At 49.2% G+C, this 19,003-nt stretch overlaps 1 protein-coding gene across 2 annotated transcripts; it reads left to right on the top strand.

Moving 5' to 3' along the window:
* Window positions 1-7,028: 7,028 nt before the first annotated feature.
* TMSB15B (thymosin beta 15B) lies at window positions 7,029-10,634 on the top strand. Of its 2 annotated transcripts, none has more exons than XM_024197916.2 (3): window positions 7,029-7,111; window positions 8,632-8,736; window positions 10,088-10,634. In XM_024197916.2, exons 2-3 carry the CDS (start codon window positions 8,637-8,639, stop codon window positions 10,123-10,125), a joined length of 138 nt encoding a protein of 45 aa, XP_024053684.1. In that variant the 5' UTR covers window positions 7,029-7,111; window positions 8,632-8,636; the 3' UTR covers window positions 10,126-10,634. The 2 variants fall into 2 exon arrangements, with proteins under 2 accessions (XP_024053684.1, XP_024053683.1); XM_024197915.2 differs by having other exon boundaries at window positions 7,054-7,115.
* The last annotated feature ends 8,369 nt before the right edge of the window (window positions 10,635-19,003 follow it).

The following is a 19,003-nucleotide window of genomic DNA, read 5'->3' as shown; positions in this document are numbered from 1 at the left end:
CTCATAGTCAATAAAACTTTAACACACAAGCTAAACCTCCAACCTACAGGTCAAAGGTCATTCTCTGACGCCATACTTTCAAGATCAAGGAGCAGCTTTGGGGAGGTGGGAAGGGGACTTACCAATCAGAAAGTTGCTTGGTTAGTTTTTTTTAAACAGCCTTTTAATAATCTCGAGTTTCGTGTTCTGTGGCCACCTAGAGTGAGCCAAACCCTGCCTGCAAAAGGCTGATCTGATCCTATGTTTATGGCGGTGCCTGTGCTCTCCTAGTCTAAGCACAGGATGGAGAATCAGGTGAGCAGGGTTCTGTTCCGAGCTGTGCCACTGTGACCTCGTAAAAACATCTAATATCTTGTGCCTCATCTTTAAAAATGGGGATCATAGTATTTTCCTGTTTAAAGTGCTTTGAGAGCATGGGTGGAAAGTGCTACAGAATTGCAGTGTGTTCACATATTATTGCAAACCGTAGATGAAACATGCACTGTCCCTCCTATAAGAGAATTTCCCTCTACTACTGCATGTTCATGATTCCTTAAGCACCGAACTGAGCTAAACCCTAGAGCTAAATTCTGTTCTTGCATTTGCACTTGTGCCACTGGTTAGTTCAACGCTGAGAATATGGAGAACAGGGGAAAGTGGGCTGAGGTGGTGAAACTAGGCCATGCAGTTTAGGTTTGGCTATTCATAAAAGGAAGAAGCTGGTGGAGCTGCTAGAAGGCAGGTTCCTTCAACTGGATTGACCTGAAGCATGAAGCAGAAAATCGGGACTCTCTGGCTAATCTCTCTGGAAGTGGCAATTTATAGACTCCTGGGTGAATTCCTGGCTCCATTGTAGTCAATGAGATTATGAGAATTTGGGGGGCAGGATTTCAGGCCATGTGTGTTTTAATTCTCAGTTCATGTAGTTACAGAGAAGGTTGGGGTGAAGGTTATGGTCACAGCTGTGTTCTGCAAGCTTTCATGATCCTCCAAACATCCTTCCAGAGTTCAAAGCTGGGCTTGGCACAGAACCATTCCGGTTGTATGCAGAGGGTGATCTGCCTCTGCTAACTGCCAATGCGTGCCCATGGTGATGTTAGATCTGTCACAGCCTTTGCTAGTACTGGTCAGACAACATTGATGACTCTCTTGCTGAGTGGGTGGGGTGGGTCTGTAGCAGTTCCACTCCTTCCTCTCTGAGAGATTCCAGGTGGGTGTCACTGAGTCATTTCTCTGCCTCTCTGAGGCTTCTTACATGCCAGCATCTATCCTGTTCAACTGGTGGGCATGTTGGCTGGGAGATGGCATGAGGCTGTGCCCTGCTGCAGCACTGGAATGTGGAGATGACCCTGCAGGAGGGCAGAGCGTGCACTGAAGATGTGACAGATGATGCATGAGAACTTGTTCTGCTCAGAGATGAAATTCAATGTCAAATAAATTATTTTTTTTTGTTAGCCTGATTAAATCCAAGACCCTTTAGACCAGATTCAGCTCAGATGTAAGCAGCTGCATCTCCAATGAGTTGTCATAGGCCAATTAGATAAATTTGCCAATCATCATGATTTTTGTTCTTCTGCAGAAAGCAGTGTGGCCCAGATCCTCAAAGGTATTTAAGCACCTAATTCCCAGTGAGATGTAGGCACCTACCTACATCTGCACCAGAGTCTCAGGTGTTGGTGAGATACTTTTACTTAGCAATTACATCAACAATCTGATGATGAGACACGATTCAGTATCTGACTCAGGCTGTAACCTCTGTCCGTCTCTCTCTCTCTCTATCCAATTTCCTGTTAGATTCCTGCGTAGTCCACAAGATGACACTGTGCCCCAGTCCCTATGCTTCATGGGGTTAGTGGATGTTTCACTTTTCACCTGAAATGACATAACACTGCTTCTGTATTATTGCACTTGGTTCTTCTAAACAAGACTTCTAACAAAATTCCTTCTGCCCTCCTTTCTGGAGCATTCTGGGTTATTGCAGGAGGAGCCCTCACAAGTGACTGAACAAACTGACTTTGGCAGAGGGACACCAAACAAAGAGCAGTGTTGTGACTCTTGTCTCCAGACAAGTGCTAGTACCCCACAGTGGACTATTGATTTATAGCTATGGTTGCCTATGGTTTGGGACTGGAGGGTTTATAATCTAATGAACTAGTGAGTTTAGTCCTGCAGCCAACACTTTGTGGCTGGATCTGATCCCTGTGCTATATTTATGTGGCCTGCTTGGCATACTCAGGTTGTGGAGATTCTAAGGGTTCATTGCAAAATTAAAGTAAATAAAGTAGCTGCCTGAGTCTGAAGACAAGACAGCCTAAAACAATGCCACAGAGGGATGCACCTCTCTGCCCCCTCTCCTCATTGAGGCATCAGCTCTCCAGCCTGATGTCACCACTTCAGCATCAACCATAACTTTCCATTGCTGGTTGTTTTAGGGGATGGCATTGGAAGACGGGGTGGGAGTGGCACCCTCCTCATGTAGGAAGTGGCAACTTCTGCAAAGAAGGGAATGCAGAGGGATGAACAGACAGGAGAGGGAAAGGGGAAGAGAAACAAAGGGCAGAAGTAATGGTGGCTTACCAGAGCACAGAATCTCTCACTAAGTAATACTGAATGCAGCAAGGAACTGGATAAACAATATTGAACAGATTAATGACTGCATACTGGCCAGACCCTCCTCTTGATCTCTGTGCAAATCTCCTTGTGACATCAGGGGACAAGCCCCTGTAGATTGAGGGCAATATGATGTCCTGAATTTATACCTTGGCCCCATTCAAATGTGGAATCCAGAGTTCACTTCCATATGAATTTGACAAGCTGCCTTGCATGCTTTCCCCTAATGGTCCTTCTTATATGGCCCATGTGCTCAGAACAATATGTGGTAGCTCTCTTTTCACAGAGTTTTGTTATACTGTCTACCTGAAAATCATGCATCCTTCTGTCTCTTCAGCTTAAGCCAGAGAGTTGCAATCAGCCCTCTCTATTTACCTGCTCTTTCAGAGGGAGTTTTTCTTTTTAGGACCAAATCGATCCCAGCAAAGCAGTGGCAGTAACGCTCCTGTAAAATCAAATCTATCCACAGCCAGGCAGGACGGTGAAGCATCTGTCACAACACCCGATACACTCCCACTGATGCACAAATCTGGTACTAGTTTTGCACATAGGTCTTTTTTCCCAAACAGCCTCCTTTTAAATTGGGAACGTGTCAGGAAAGAAACCTAGGTAACAGCAGAGTCTCCGAGAAGCATCAGGTGCTGGTGTCACTCACTGCCCAGCTTCTCTCTTCTGCCATTTCTTTGTAATAGCATAATAAAATGCTGGGAGGGATTTCTTTTTGGTGTCAGTTGGGGAAGTGCCTTTTTGATACTTCCAGATCAAGATTTAATGGGTTACAGAATAAAGAGACGAGCTATTCAATTAGAAGAATACTGACATTTTTAAAGGGCCTTCCCTCCCTAAGGATCCCAATGTGGTTTACAAACTGTGCATGCAGCACTACTTAAATGCAGCCCCTTCTGGGGTGGAGCATGCCAGCCTGCATACCACATACGATACAGCAGCTGGGAGGAGGGAAATTTTGGTCCGGGGCCCCTGCTCTTTAGTGCCAATCCACAGCAGACTCTCTCTGTTCTTAAAATCTCATCCTGAAGATCCCCATCAGGTAAAGAGCATGGAATTTAATCTACCTTGGAAGAATGAAGGGCTGAGTTAAGCACACAAGGACTTCAGTGGTCTGATTTGTTGGAGATGTTACGCAACCACAGCGCCTGGTGATTTCAGTGAGTTCTGAGTGTTCACAATTGAAAATCAGAACATAGATGCTTAAAAACTGATGCTTAGACTACTGAGATATCCCCAAGATCTATTCACCAATGAACACCAGTGTTGGAAGCAGAAGATGGCGATTTACCCTGAAGATCCCAGTGGCAAGATGCGGGGCAATTGTCTGCCATTGTTACACACACTATTTAAAGCAGGGGTGGGCAAACTTTTTGGCCCGAGGGCCACACCGGGGAATAGAAATTGTATGGTGGGCCCTGAATGCTCACAAAATTGGGTTGGCGTGTGGGAGGGGGTGAGGGCTCTGGTGGGGGAGGGGGGCTCTGGGGTGGGGCTGGGGATGAGAGGTTTGGGGCGTAGGAGGGTGCTCTGGGCTAGGATTGAGGGGTTTGGAGAGTGGGAGGGGGAGCAGGGCTGGGGCAGGGGTTGGGGCTTGGGGAGGGGCTCAGGGGTGCAGGCTCCGAGCAGCGCTTACCTCAAGCGGCTCCCGGAAACAGTGGCATGTACCTTCTCTGGCTCTTATGTGGAGGCGTGGCCAGGTGGCTCTGCACGCTGCCCCATCCGCAGGCACCCCCCTGCAGCTCCCATTGGAGCGCCGGAGGGGGCCATTGGAGCATGTAAGAGCCGGAGTGGGGCCATGGAGCGGCTCCCAACCCTGCTCCCCGGCCGGAGCGCCAGAGCAGGGCTGAGCCGCATGGTGCGGCCCCTGACCCAGCGCCCTGGCTGGAGCACCAGAGTCAGGCCAAGCCATGTGGTGCGGCCCTGGACCCCGCTCCCCAGCAGGAGCTTGCAGGCCAGCTTAAAACGGCTCACGGGCTGGATCCGGCCTGCGGGCCATAGTTTGCCCACTCCTGATTTAAAGGGTCTTTAGGTCAGTGTATGAAAATTATAGTTGTATGTCTAAGAAGCTTTGAAGATTCCACGCAAAATGGTTTCTTGATTATTCAGATCTCGTCCCAGAATTCAGAAGAGTGTGCATAAGGGACTTGGCTGACTCCCGAGGCCACATCTCCAGCTCAAAAGGCTAACCTTCCAACTGATGCTGCTAAGCAGCATCTCAGAAGAGACAATGCAATGCTCAAGCTGCCCGTGGTGGACAGAGTTAGGGAGGTAGTGGTCCCATCTTCAATTGCCTGTGAATTTATAGCATGCAAGTGTGGACCCCACAGTTTACACAGTACATATCAAAATATAAAAGGAAGGACAATAATTACAGTACACGTATTGAAGGCTGAGAGAAGAGGAACATTTATAGAGTCTAGAAAAGGGAATTCTCAGGAGAGCTATGAGCACAGTCTATAAATATCTTCTCTGTAACTATACACAATAGGAGTGGATCATTCACGTTCTCAGAAGACAGTTGGATGAGGAATAAGAGCCTGAAGCTAAGGAAGGAAATGGCTCGTTCTGGCTATAGGAATAAGAAGGCAGTGGGACAGACACCCACAAAGGAAGTGATTCATATCCACTCAGGGAGTTATACTATAAGCACCTCAGAACTATAGGGTGGTGAAAAAGCAGCGGGATCTACTTCTAGATCAGACACAGCCTCTGAAATATATCGGCCATCCTCTTTTACACCAAAAACAAATGACAGAGATGAAATCAGGCTTAGACAGACATTCTGTGCAAACAGCCTTCAGGGATAATAGTTTTTGATACTCCCTTAAAAAACATCTTTTCATGTGCTGTAATATATATACTGCTTACTGTATTTTTCACTCCATGCATCTGATGAAGTGGGTTTTAGCCCACGAAAGCTTATGCCCAAATAAATGTCTTAGTCTCTAAGGTGCCACAAGGACTCCTCCTTGTTTTTAAAAAACAGAGCTGTCTTTTCCAAGCATGGACCAAATTCCTCCCTGGTGCAATTCAACTGATTTCATTTGGGTTACCCTAGGGATGAATTTAGTCCCATTTCTTTGTGTCATTTCACTTGAGCTTCAGTCACTAGATGGTGCTGTTGGGAAGTGAATAAGAACAGTCTTTGTCATCTTGCTGCGAGGCACGCCCCTTTCTTGGCCTTCCTCAGAGGGGTTCTTGCTCCCATGCTCAAAACTGCCTCTGTCTGGTAAAAACCCACTTGTTACCCCACACTCCAGCATAATGAATGACTGAATCCTAATGCTAACACAGAGCTCTTTTCCTCCCAAATTGGGCACGTTTCACCAGAGAAGCCCAGCTCTACTGCCTGCTTATCTAACAGAGCCGAGCTTCCAAGGTTTACTGGTGGGGAGATGGAGATGGTGTAATTTAGCTCTGATTGGAGAGCCTTATTCATGGCCTTGCAAAAGACCATGAGCTCATCCTACACTTACCTGTGGCCTAGCGTCCTCAGACCCGAGAGCTTCAAATCCAGGCCACAAACAGGCTGGTGCAGAGTCTAAAGTGGACCACGTCTGAGCCAAGATAGGTATATTTGTTCTGCTGGAGATGGCGGCGCTGCAGGGTTCCTAGAGCCAATTCCATTCAAGAGCCCTAGCCTCAGTCTCTTCCATGCATTGTCTTTAGGGCTAGATTTTCTCATGCTTTGTCTCCGGAGTCCGGCTGAGAAAGGACTTGCTTTTCGGAGGGTTGGGAAAGAGGCCCTATATAAGGAAGTGCTGCTTTGTGTGTGTCTGTGTAAGTGCATAGGACCATCTGTCTGTCCATGTGCCTTGTCTGTGCTTGCCTGTCTGCATGCCTTTGCGCATCTGGGTGCCTGTCTGCATGGACATATGGCCCCACCAGCATATTTTCGCTACTGTTTCACCCTATTTCAACTCTGCCGATGGGAGCAAAAATATCCTAGGGGAGCTGCAGTCTGTTTGCCTGGGTCTGTCTCTCTGTATCTGCGTGCCTCCGTATCTGTCTCTCTGCCTGTCAGCGTGTATGTCCATCTGTCTCTATTGGTGTGCCCGCCTGTCTGCGATTCTCTCTCTGCAGGGAGAGCAGACATCCCTATGCAGCTGCTTTTCGGGGCTCCCCCGTGGCCCTCTCACACGTGGGGAGAGCCAGCCATTGTGTAGCCGATGGAGGGAGACCCCCTCAGATGCATGCTGCAGGGCCAGCCCAGGGACCCACCCCCTCTCCGCAGCGCCCGCCACCCCACGTCTTCAGCAAGAGTGGGGGAAGAGGCACTTTACCCCCGCTCCGGTGCACCCTGCGAGGTGTAGTTCTCTGGTGCGGCTCGGCCAATGGAGAGCCTCGAGACCCAACTACGCTTCCCAGCATGCCGAGCGGCGGGCAGGGCGGACAGCCAATGGGAGGCAGGGGCGGGCAGTAGCCGGAGTATATAAGGAGCCGCCCCACGCGGGAGAGCAGCAGACACTTGAGCGATTGCAGTAGCTTTCTGGGGAGCGCCACAACCAGCACAGCAGGTACGGGGCGTGCCAGCCCGCGTGCAGCCCCCATTGAATGCACCCGGGGTGCTGCTGGAGGTGCACCATTGCACGTACCGGGGGCCGGAAGGGGGGCGTTGGCGGCAGCTGTTGTTTCTGCCTGTTGCATGCACAGGGGACCCTGGCGGAGATGCCCCGCTGCCGGGGCTGCTCCCGTTGCATGAACGGGGGGTTCTGGTGGAGCCTCCTTTTTGTTAGGAGGTGGGGGCGGCTGCGCTGCTGGGTGTAGCCGGCTCGTGGGGTGGGGAAGCTGTTTCTCTCTCTCTCCTCCCCCCCCCACCCCCCGCGGAGCTATCTCCATGTGGCAGGGCTGGGCGGGGAACAGCCCAACCCTGCCGTGGGCAAAGCGCCCGGGGCAGGGATGGGCCGGAAACTGCCGCCCAGAGGCGCGGGCTGCGGGAGCGTCCCTCTCCTGTGAACTGGGGGGAGGGCGGTGCCGGGGGAGCGGGGAGCCGCCGACCCGGGGGTGCTGCCTGGAGAGACCCGGGACGGGGTGAGGTTCTAGCCTCTGTCCTGGGCGGGTCTCGCCTCCTCCCCGCGCGCTGCCCATTGTCCTCCGGCTCCGCAGTCTGGGGAGGGGCTCTACCGCCCGCCCTGCGCCGGAGATCGCGGGTGTGTCCGGCTGCAGCATGGGGGGCTTAAGCCCCTCTCCCCACAGCACTGCTCCCTGCGCTAGGGGGGCGGCGAGCTCCGCCCCACTGCCCCCCGTGGAGCACCGCGGAGTCTCTGGGGTCCCTGTCTGGGCGGCTGCAGCCGCGGCTAATGGGAGGGAAGCTGGGTAGTGGGTTTTTATGCATTGATGGAGACACTAATCCTTAAATGTTGGCTCTGCAGAGAGACGTAAGCTGGGCTGGGGGAGCTAGGTGGCATTGCTCAGGCACTGCTGTCCTGTAGGAGCACTTGGCCGTAACCCAGGCTATGAGCCTGAATGGAGAGCAGAGGACACTTGGCTGGGTCTCTAGATGTGTAGACTGGCAGGAGTGGTGGGTGATGGAAGGTTCTGCTTCTCTACCACGTAGGTTGGGGAAGAGGCAGGTATTGATAAAGGGGAGGATAATGCTGATCTGGCTCTGCTCCTGTCTCAGAGAACAATGTAGTTCTTCGCTATTAGGAGTAGATCTCTTTGTATTAGGCTCCTATCACTTCAAGCCTAGGAGACAGGGCTCTGGTGCCCAACCCAAATCAGTTGGGGTGTGTCTCTTGACCTAATCAGCCTCTTTTAAAATAAAACCCCCTTATGGGCTTTTCCTCCATCCCTGTTCTGACACGTGGCCTTGCTAGCTGTGCTGTCTCAAAGGCCCGTCCCTTATCACTGCTTGAAGTCTGAGCTGAATCCTGAGTGCTTTGCTAATATACAAGAAATCATCAGCCAGGCAGTTCATACTCTTACATCTGGTCACTCTCCCCAGAGGGTTCTGGCTTTGTAACTTGGCACATGCTACCTGGGATTTCCCTTGCAGGGATGGGTTATAACTTGCTTATCTTACTCATTTAGCTAAAATGTGTGACAAACCAGACCTCTCTGAAGTTGAGAAATTTGACAAGAAGAAGCTGAAAAAGACCAACACGGAGGAGAAGAACACACTCCCTTCAAAGGAGAGTAAGTATCCAGTTCCCTTTTTCTGGAGGGGGAGGGTGGGCTGAGCAGTTAAGTGGTTCCTAAATCTTTGTATGCATGGACAACTTAATGGATGACCACCTCCTTACAGCAACATGTCATGAATTCCAGGTTCTCTGCTGGTGGCTTTAAATCTTAGGTGTAATTTGGGTCTAGTGCTTCTGCCAGCGAGAAGTATGGCCTGGCAAGTATAAGAACTGTCTGAAGAAGCTGAATTGAAGTTTTTAGTTACTTTTGTGATGTGAGCCTCTGTCCAAATGGTCTGGTGTCCAGATAGAAGGGAAGAGGAAATCTGTTCTAAAGCAAGGGGACTGGCAGAACTGCCCAAAGCCTGGTACTCCAAAACATGGGTCTCCTATTAGCATTTTGTTGTGACACAGACTTCCAATTCTGGCTGTGTAGGAGTGTCAAGTGGGAGCGGATGTGCTTGTGCTGATCTCATCACTGAGGAATCTGGCAGGCTGAGGCATTTTTGGTCTGGGTTTTGTTCCAATCAAAAAATATTGTTTTTTTTTTTTTAACTGCAGATAGGATCTGAGCCTCAGCAAGAGCTAGAATGACACAAACACCTCTGGCTGGGGGAAGTTGTCGGTATCTTAAAACACATTTTTAGTAGTAAGAGGGTTTCTAGCTCTTATTGCACTTTGCTGTTTTAAGCCTACCTGTTCAGGTCTTTCAGACATGTTTGAGGTAACTGTACTGTGCTATGGTGGGGTCTTTTGAAATAACAAATATAATAGTGAGTACTGTAGGCAGCTGCCTAACTACATGCAAAGAACTGGTGCTTTAAGTTTGAGGCTGAATGATCTAGACAAGTCACTTCACCTTTCTCCTTCCTATCTGCAGAATGGGATGGTACTTGTCCATCTTACTAGGTGTTAAGAATTCACTGAAGAGCAGTGAATTCTCAGGACTGACTCCTTTCCAATTTGACCTGGGCAGCAGCAATGTTCCTCTGTCATGGACACTCCATGAAAACTGGGTCTTAAAGCTTTCCATAGGAATAGTCCTCTTGTAAACATGTTCTGTTGTAGCACTGACTGTTGGTGGGGGGATAAATATGGCGGGAGGGGAAGGACAACTCAAATCTCTAAAACTGTGCAGCGCACACACACCTACCTACCTCAATGCTTGCCCAGGATTTGGATGCTCCTCAGCCTGACCTGTAAGGTGCTAGTGTATTGACTCACTGTCAAGGCTTGGCAGCTCTAGAGATGATAGCCATATATGGGGCTGTCTCTGCAGGTAGAGCAGCTATGCTGTATTGTCCCAACCCTTGAGGAAGGGGTTAGCATTAAGGCAGAGAGGCTAATAGAACTCTCTTCTCTTTCAGCCATCGAGCAGGAGAAGGAATGCGTGAAGTCATCATAGAGGGAGATGGCATGGCAGGAAGAGCCACCACTTAATTTTTTTGCTTTGAATTAAATCATCTGTTTTTTTGTTTTTTTTTTTTAAATTACATCTACCTGTATAGAAAAATGCTGCAACTTCTAACCTTGTTGTCCCACTGTGCCAGCTGCTTTGGCAGGTGGAGGAATGAAGCATGGTCCTTTCAGAATCCATCAGTAGCCTGACCCAACCCCACCTTTTCTGCTTGGCCACCTCCTGTTTACAGCACTGATCTTGCTCTAATGCAATGAGGGAGGAGAAGAGGGAAGCAGAGGGCTATGGGAGCTCCTGGGTACAGAGACCCCTTCTGCTATGTGGTGTGGGGGGAGAGGGGGGTGAAATTCTTCTGATTTGGCCTTTGGCCTACTGACCTGGGTCTGTCTGGCATATTTGTTCACAATGGTGTTTCTGCAGCCTCACTCACAATTTTTTGTCTTCCTTGAAATAAAGTGAAAAGTTTATTATAAAAATAAAAAAAATATAATGATATACTTAAGGACTCCAGGCTTCTTTCCTGGCTCTTCAGCTTGTTTTGCTGTTGACCTGTCAGGAGCCATTGGTGCTGCAACTGAGCTTGGGCAGGAGATATGGTAGAGAAGTCTGCTCTCTGTTGCTTCCATGCTGGTGCTTCCCATCCCTGCCCTTGATGTTTTTGACTTGTAAAGCTAGCCCACAACCATATTGAGGCTCCTTATGGTGCTTAAAGACAACTCAGTCAATGTTAGTCACCCTCTGGGTAGGGCTGAGCTCCCGTTTCATGGGCTGAGAGAAACTTAAGGCTATGTAATACTCCTGCTCACAGGGTATTCTGCTGATGTTACTGAGAAGCTTCCACAAGGCTCAAAGGGAGAATGTGACCTTATCTAGTAACTAGTCTTGTAGGCCAGGCTTTAAATGGTTTGTGGAATGACATAACTAACTTTGGTTTGGAGTCAGATTATTTTAACCAACAGTGTTAGTGGCACATCCCCCTAGTGTGGATCCAGTTGCACTAGAATAAAAGTGCTAGCTAGGTTGCTGCTCTTGCATAGGAATGCAACAGTAGAGTTGGTATAGTTACTCAGCCCTCCACCTTGCTCCCCCCAGTGGGGTGGATGCAGTTATACAAGGCCTTAATGTAAATGGGATGCTCTTTACTGGTCACCCTACAAGCCAAATGACGCAGAGGTGGGAGGGGAATGGGACTAGGTCATTTCTCTCCACCACCCCCAATCTGCAGCAGCTCCCAGTTTTTGTCCCTCTTCTAACCCCATGAGCAGCAATGAAATAATGATGTTGCCATCTGCCTTCAGGGATAAACACCCCTGGCATCAAAAGGGGTGGGGGTCATCTTGCTGTTAGTATTTCATCTTGGTGCATTTGGGGGAAATGCTTGACACTACAGAGGCATATTGAACATCTTGATGTAAGTAGCTTCCCTAAGAAACTCAAAAGTACAGAATAAGCAGAAGTTGTGTCTACTTCCCACACAACTCTGTCAAAGACCTACTATTCCAGTGCTAGGCTTCTCTGCCAGTTTTGCTAACGGGTACCAACTATGTGATGACTTGGCACATTAAGCCTCTGGATTTCCTCTTCCTACAAGCAGCCTGCTCTGAATCATCTGTCCCCAGAAGCCATTACTACTACAAGTGTTTGTAAAGTTACCTGGGTGCTGCTAGAGCATTTGCCAATAGAGAGCCAGGATACTGCTGAAACCACTGAACTTTCTGCTATTACTGAGGCTGGAATCAGGCACTTCTGGGTCCTGTTTGATGGGGTGGGCATCAGGGTTGGAAGCTCTTGAGCCAAAAGCACAGGTGTTTAACAAAGCTGGAGTAGGCCAGCCTGGTCTGTGCTCTGTGGAGTGAGTTGGTTGGTGCTCACAGGCTGGGTATCTGACATCTGTGCTCTAAAGACTGCTAACAATTGGCTCTTAAGAGCTGCACTAGTGCAGTAGATACCATTTAAAATTGTTCCCTAGCATGTGACCTTACAGCTGTTCTCTTGTGTGAAACAGCTAGCCAATAGGAAGATTTGGGCCCATCTCCAGTGGCCTGGACATGGTAGAACCAGTACTGCTGTGTAGAAGGCTCATAACTCTGGGTGTCCTAGTGCAGATAGAGGGTTAAAACACTAGTAAAAAACGCATTCATGCTGACGCTATGGACTAGAATATGCAGTAGTTGCCTACAGGTGTGTGCTGTTGAATGTGTAGCAAATTACCCTTCTTTTCCTGTGAGGTGGGAGAGGAGAAAGGGCAGAGAGCTCTTACAGAAAGAGTTCCTTACAGCCCTATCTCAATACCTATAAACTGATGGAATAAGGGGCTAAGGAGCAATGTATGCCTCCCTCAAAAGAAAACTCTTCCATCCAGCATAAATAAAAGACATAAGCACTGGACAGCTTCTGGCCTGCTCTCACTGTCTGATTAAGTAGTCCTAGAATGTCTTCCCTAATGCTTGCCTGGGGAAAAGGGGTGCCACTTGCTGAGACTTTCAGCAGCTGCTTTGTAGTCCTTATAAAACATTTGTGTTTTAAAAGTCCCCAGATGGTGGGGAAGCTCAAGCGCTAGCAGGGCTCTGGTATTGCCTGTCAGCGGGTGGTTTGACTCTTCCCAGACCATGTGTAGGACTGTTTAATTGCTGTGCCTCTACTGGCATTTACAAACCTCCCACTGTTGCAGCTCAACCAGCAGCAGAAACTGTGGTGGCTGTAACAGAGTGGAGGTTGGTGTTTTGCCACTGTTGCCTGGTGGAAAGTTCAGAGCAGGTCTATAAGTGTATGCTGGTGTTCCTATCCCTGTTACTAGTTGTGCAGCTGTGCCACTGGTTGCTACCAAGCGTGGGTGAACTTAAGGAGAAAAAGAAAAGCTAGTGCACACAAAGGGTGGGTGAAAAGAGGCACCTCTGCTCACCATGTAGGAATCATCTGAACAGAAGATCCTAGGATGCTCTTAATTACTGAGGTCACCTGCCAACCACAGATTATGGCTAAGGCTGTAAGAGAGCCTAGTCAGCTGTATGGGAAAGCGGTTACCATGCTGCCCTTGGACAATTTGTCCATCTAGTTCAGTAACTTGCTACCTACACTGGCTCCCACTCCAACAAGCACATTTCTAAATAGGAAAGATGCTGCATAGCTGCTTCTAAACCCACCCTGTAGAACAGAGGTGGGCAAACTATAGCCTGCCAGCCACTCCTGGCCTGTCGGACCCTCCTGACCAGCCCTTGAGCTCCTGGCCAGGGAGGCTAGCCCCTGGCCTCTCTCCTGCTGTTTCCTCCCCTCTCCCCCCCCCCCCCCCCCCCCCCGCCCCAGATCGCTGTGCTGCCCGCGCTTGGGCGGGGGGGGGGGGGGACTGCAAGCTCCTGCTGGGCAGCACAGCTGCAAGAGCTGCTGGCCTGCGCTGGTGCTCTAGACTGCGTGGCAGCGGGGCTGGCTTTGACCGGGCAGTGCAGCTGTGAGTCCTGGTGCTCTGAGTGGCATGGTAAGGGGGCGGGGAGCAGGGGGGTTGGAGGATAGGGGGCAGGAGGTCCTGGGGGGTGGACAGGGGGCAGTTGGATGGGGCAGAGGTTCTGGGGGTGGTGGTCAGGGGATGGGGAACGGGGAGGTTGGATAGGTGTGGGAGTCCCAGGGGACCTGTCGGGAGTGGGGGTGTGGATAGGGGTTGGGGCAGCTAGGGAGCAGGGGGGTTGGACAGGGGATGGGGTCCTGGGGGGGCAGTTAGGGGTGGAGGGGTCCCAGGAGGGGGCGGTCAGGGAACAAGGAGCAGGGGGGGCTCTGAGGGGAGCAGGAAGTGGGAGGGGGCTAGGCTGTTTGGGGAGGCACAGCCTTCCCTACCTGGCCCTCCATACAGTTTTGGAAGCCCGATGTGGTCCTCAGGCCAAAACGTTTGCCCACCGCTGCTGTAGAAGCAGTGTTGAAAGACCTGAAGGTGAGTGGGTGGAAGGGGTTCACAGAGATTCCTGAGTTGGCATGGTTCCTCTTCAAGCACCTTTCAGTGTATCATTTGCCTCATCTACCCCCAGTCAACATAACTCCCGCGGTCCATGATCCACTATGGCCTCAGAGGCAAATAACTTTCAAACTCAGGAAATGAGCCCTGGTTCAGAAACTGTTGGTGTTGCGAGCTTCTAAGTCAACAAAAGGGTGTTAATGCAGCAGGAAACTTAGTCTTGCTAATCAGACCACTTACATCCATTTCACACAAGTGCTTGTACTTCTTAAGAGTGCAGGTGTATATCCCAGGCACAAAAAACAGACACTGGAGCTTCCACAGCAGAATGAGATCTTGGTAACCCTAGAGTCACCCCAACCAGAAATAACCACTAAAATCAAGTCCTGGAAGCACTGCCAAGATGGATGTGTAAAACAGGCCTTGGGATGTGCCCAATAGCTAATGGCAATGCTCCAAATGTTCCAGTCAGGATGCACAAACCTCAAAAACTCTTAGCCAGCATTTCAGGGGGATAGGGTTGAAAGAACAACTCTGAAAACACAGCAATGTAAACATAAATAGGTAAATATTCAATGGTATTTCCCATCCCTTCCTTAGTTTGCTACAATGTAGCTGGCACTAATTCCTTAGCAACTTCATTTAGAAGGGAGAGATCCTTATATACACAAAAATTGCATGTTTGCGTCTGTTCTTGCTCCCCTGCTGGAATCCAGAGAATTAAAATAAGTGAGGGTTAAAGATTGCAATGTCAGGGATGCATTGAATGTGCATCTCCTGGGCCATTAGTCACAATTAGGGCTGAGATTCATAGCCATTGCAGGTTTGATTTGCTGTTGCATTGACAGGATGTGCTTAGTCGGGGGAGGTGTTGTCTATGTATCATCAAGTCAGAGCAGGTGATATCAAGTAATGTGATTGGCTGCTTTTGAACACTGAGACACCAATCAGGCAGGGATTGGCTGGTCACGATTTTCATTTTGATTTCACTTGGGATACCATGGGCAAAAAGAAGCCCAGTGCCAGCTGGGAGTTGTGAGTCTATTCCTGCACAGTTTGCAAAGCCGCGGACAGCACAGTGTGTGGCAACTCCACATTGCAGCCATGTAGAAATCAGGTACATTGAGACTCAGCTTTGCACAATCCTGGCCATGGAGACTGCAGAGAGCCATGAGCTGCTGTTGATGCCACAGAGCTAACTCTCTTGTATTGATTCTGTGCGCATTCGGGGCGGGGTGTCCTAGGTTTCTGTCCCTATGTGGTCTGGCTGCTTAAAGTCAGTCGTCCCCTTTTGACACCAAAGTGCATGCCAATCACCATTCACTTTAACCTTCCCTTTCTAGGAAGGTGAGCAAGAAAGTGGTGGCTTTTCTGCTCCTCATTGATGTCCAGGTGCATCTGCAGTAGAGGACCACCAAAGAAAGGCCTGAACCTGGGCTCACCAACCAAGAAAGGCCTGAACCTGGGCTGGAATCTTCCTTTGTAGCTGTGACCATTCTGGTTGGGGTCATGAATAATCTCCTGTTGGCATTAGTTTGGGTTCCTTTTGGTGATGCTGGATCTCTCTGCGACTTTGGTCGCTACTAACCAGGGGTGGTTGTCATATATCCGTGCTACCAGATCCTGTAGGAAGAGACACACTTGTTTTAAAATAAGACTCACTCACTGTTTTTCAGCCGTAGCTTTAAAATAGAGTAAACCTCCATTGTTGTTGGCTACCATATTAGCATCAATTCACTTCATATCTACTGTGTAGCTTTTCTCCTGCACATTTAGATGCTCTGTGATTTGGCAAAAATAGGAAGTGTTAAGCAGACAGAACTATGCTTTGCCTCAGAAAAGAGAATCATAGGCCCAGCTTTAACTCCATTAAACTCTAGTACTGGCCACTGTCGGAGACAGGATACTGGGCTAGATGGACCACTGGTTTGACCCAATTTGGCCGTTCTTATGTCTTAAAGGTCAGAAACATTGTTACTGGTTCGGAACTTAAATCTCCTACAAACGGAGGCTTTGCAGAAAGCATCCATACCCCATCTGTCTGACTCGTTAATACATATTTATAACAAACCCCTGCCAGCTCGGGACCCCAGCACCCTGCCTTGCTGAGCCAGACACTCCTGTCTGCTCCAACAAAGACCCAGGGTCTGAATCACTTGCCCCAAAGCTGCAGGTTTACCTGAAAGCAGCTTACAGAAGTGTTACTGCCTTTAACACTCAGATGCCCAACTCCCAATGGGGTCTAAACCCAAATAAATCCGTTTTACCCTATATAAAGCTTATACTGGGTAAACTCATAAATTGTTCACCCTCTATAACACTGATAGAGAGATATGCACAATTGTTTGCTCCCCCAGGTATTAATACATACTCTGAGTTAAATAATAAGTAAAAAGTGATTTTATTAAATACAGAAAGTAGGATTTAAGTGGTTCCAAGTAGTAACAGACAGAACAAAGTAAGTCACCAAGCAAAATAAAATAAAATGTGCAAATCTATGTCTAATCAAACTGAATACAGATAAGATTCTCACCAGTTCCAGAATGCTCCCTTTTACAGACTAATCTCCTTTTAGCCTGGGTCCAGCAATCACTCACACCCCCTTTGTTCCAGTTTCTTTCAAGTATCCTGGGGGGTGCGGGGGGGGGGGGGGCTCCCTCTTTAGCCAGCTGAAGACCAAAATGGAGGAGTCTCCCAGGGGTTTAAATAGACTTTCTCTTGTGGGTGGAGACCCCCTCCTCACCCCTATGCAAAGTCCAGCTCCAAGATGGAGTTTAGGAGTCACCTGGGCAAGTCACATGTCCATGCATGACTCCCAGTTTTTACAGGTAGCATCCATTGTTTACATGCTACCTTGAACGTCCTCAAGTAGACTTCTTATGTGGATTGGAGCATTCCAAGATCCATTGTCCTTTAAGTGTTTCTTGATTAGGTACTTAATTTCAACATTCCTTTCTCCAGGAACTGACCAAATGCTCTACTAAGGTTATTTAGAAATCAAGCCAGTACACAGCCAACATTCATAACTTTGAATACAAAAATGATACATGCATACAAATAGGATTAATACATTCAGTAGATCCTAACCTTTGAGCTATGTTACATGGCATATGTAGCATAAAACACATTCTAAGCATATTTCCATAAAGCCTTATGGGAGGTACCGTCACACACGTTCCCTAATTCCAAAGAGAAAGCAAGACTTTGTCACCAGTCTCCAGACCGCTTGCCAGAGCCCCTCAATCCTGACCTGCAGCCCTTCTTGTCATCTGTGTCCTGGGCTCCACATACAGCTCTGGAGATGCCCTGTAAGCCTGACTGGCTATTCCAGGCCTGAACCACTCCTGAATAGACATTGTTAGTCATGCCACACTGGGGGACTTGAATGGTAAGGACCAAATTCGGACCTAAGTTAAGAGATTGCAGCCTCCAGTAAAGCTGCACCTGTTTGACCATGGTCTGAATTTGACCCTCAGTCTCTGTGAGTCACCAGGAGCTTCGTATTGTTTCACTGTGACCCCTGGCACTGCCCCCAGGCCGGGGAAGGCAGATCTCTGAGTGCACAAGGGAGTGCACATAACCCTTCTGCCTTTGGAGGGCTCAGCAGAGCAATGATACTGTGTTTTTTTACCGCCCAGGATTACAAAGTCCTTTACATGCTAGAGTCAGATCCTCAGCTGCTGTCAATCAGCATAGCCCTGTTGAAGTCAATGGAGCTACTCCAGACAAGGGTCTGGGCCCATGACTTTAGCCTGACCTTTGTGAGATCTGTAAATAGTGTCATCCCCATACTACGGATGGGGAGATAGGCAGAGAACTTCAAGGAGCTTGCTCAAGGTCACAGGGAGGCTGGCAGAGCTCCTCACCTTCCTAACCACTAGGCCATCTTTCCTCCCGCAGCAATTCCCCTATGTGGAATGGCTCCAGTTTAATGCAGGAGGGGAATCCGCACCCTCTCTGGATTTGCTGTTGCTACTGTGCAAACCACCTCTGCTGACCAGGGCTCTGGAGGCACCGAAGGTTTTGCGCATGCTTTGAAGACCTCGCAAAAGAGGAAGTGAGCAAAGGAAGCATGAGACCCGGAAACCGCTGCTCTTAATAAAACTTCCCCCTCACCCTTCATTGCACAAGTGAGTCAGAATTGTGCTTTACCTTTCTGGGGAGGCCAGATTGCTGGTTCTCTTCTACCAACTCAAAGTGAACTGCCACTTGGGAGGAGGGGAGGACACATGGAAACCCACATGGCTGGCCAGGTTGATTCCCCCCTCTTACATAGGGACCCACATCCTCTTGAAGGCAGAGCAATGAAGCAGGTTGTCCATTCCATATCAGTCAACATCAGGCCAGAGTCATTGGTTCCTAAGCATGGGGGTTATCCCAGGGCCTCCAGTCCTGGTGATGGAGCTATGTTAGGGGAATCGGGATAGGGCTGGAGGCACCATATCTTACGTCACATCACACGTCCGCACTTATCTTGCATCAGAGATAGCATCAGCCATAGGACGAGGGGGATGCATTTATGATGAAGGCCCCGTCTATGCTGCTTTTATCACCAAGTCAGAGGACCCAGTGATAACACAGATTACTAACTGCGTCTCCATAACCTTGGGTTGTCCAGGCTTTTAACCTGATCACTGGGACTCCACTATGTGCCATCTACACTACATCTGTAGCTGTGCTCCAGTTGGGTCGGGAGACAACTGTGTGGTAAGCAAGTCCCCTGCCTCAGTTAGAATTGCAGTGCTGATGGGGCCTGAAACAGCCATGTGTCTCTGGTTATGTCGGGGAGCTTCATTCAGCTACACATATACCAATAAACTCGTTCACCGGGCGACAGGCTGAGGCAGGGGGTGGGTGATAGGACAGAAAACCTTTGCCTTGAGGTCACTGGTTCAGCTCTGGCCAGGCCATTAGTGACTGAGGCCT

The sequence above is a fragment of the Terrapene carolina genome, unplaced genomic scaffold (assembly GCF_002925995.2).
Source record: "Terrapene carolina triunguis isolate 2854851 unplaced genomic scaffold, T_m_triunguis-2.0 Scaffold131, whole genome shotgun sequence".
Lineage (NCBI taxonomy): Eukaryota > Metazoa > Chordata > Testudines > Emydidae > Terrapene > Terrapene triunguis.
The sequence above is the reverse complement of the archived record's forward strand: the minus strand, read 5'-3'. Positions and strand labels throughout refer to the sequence as shown.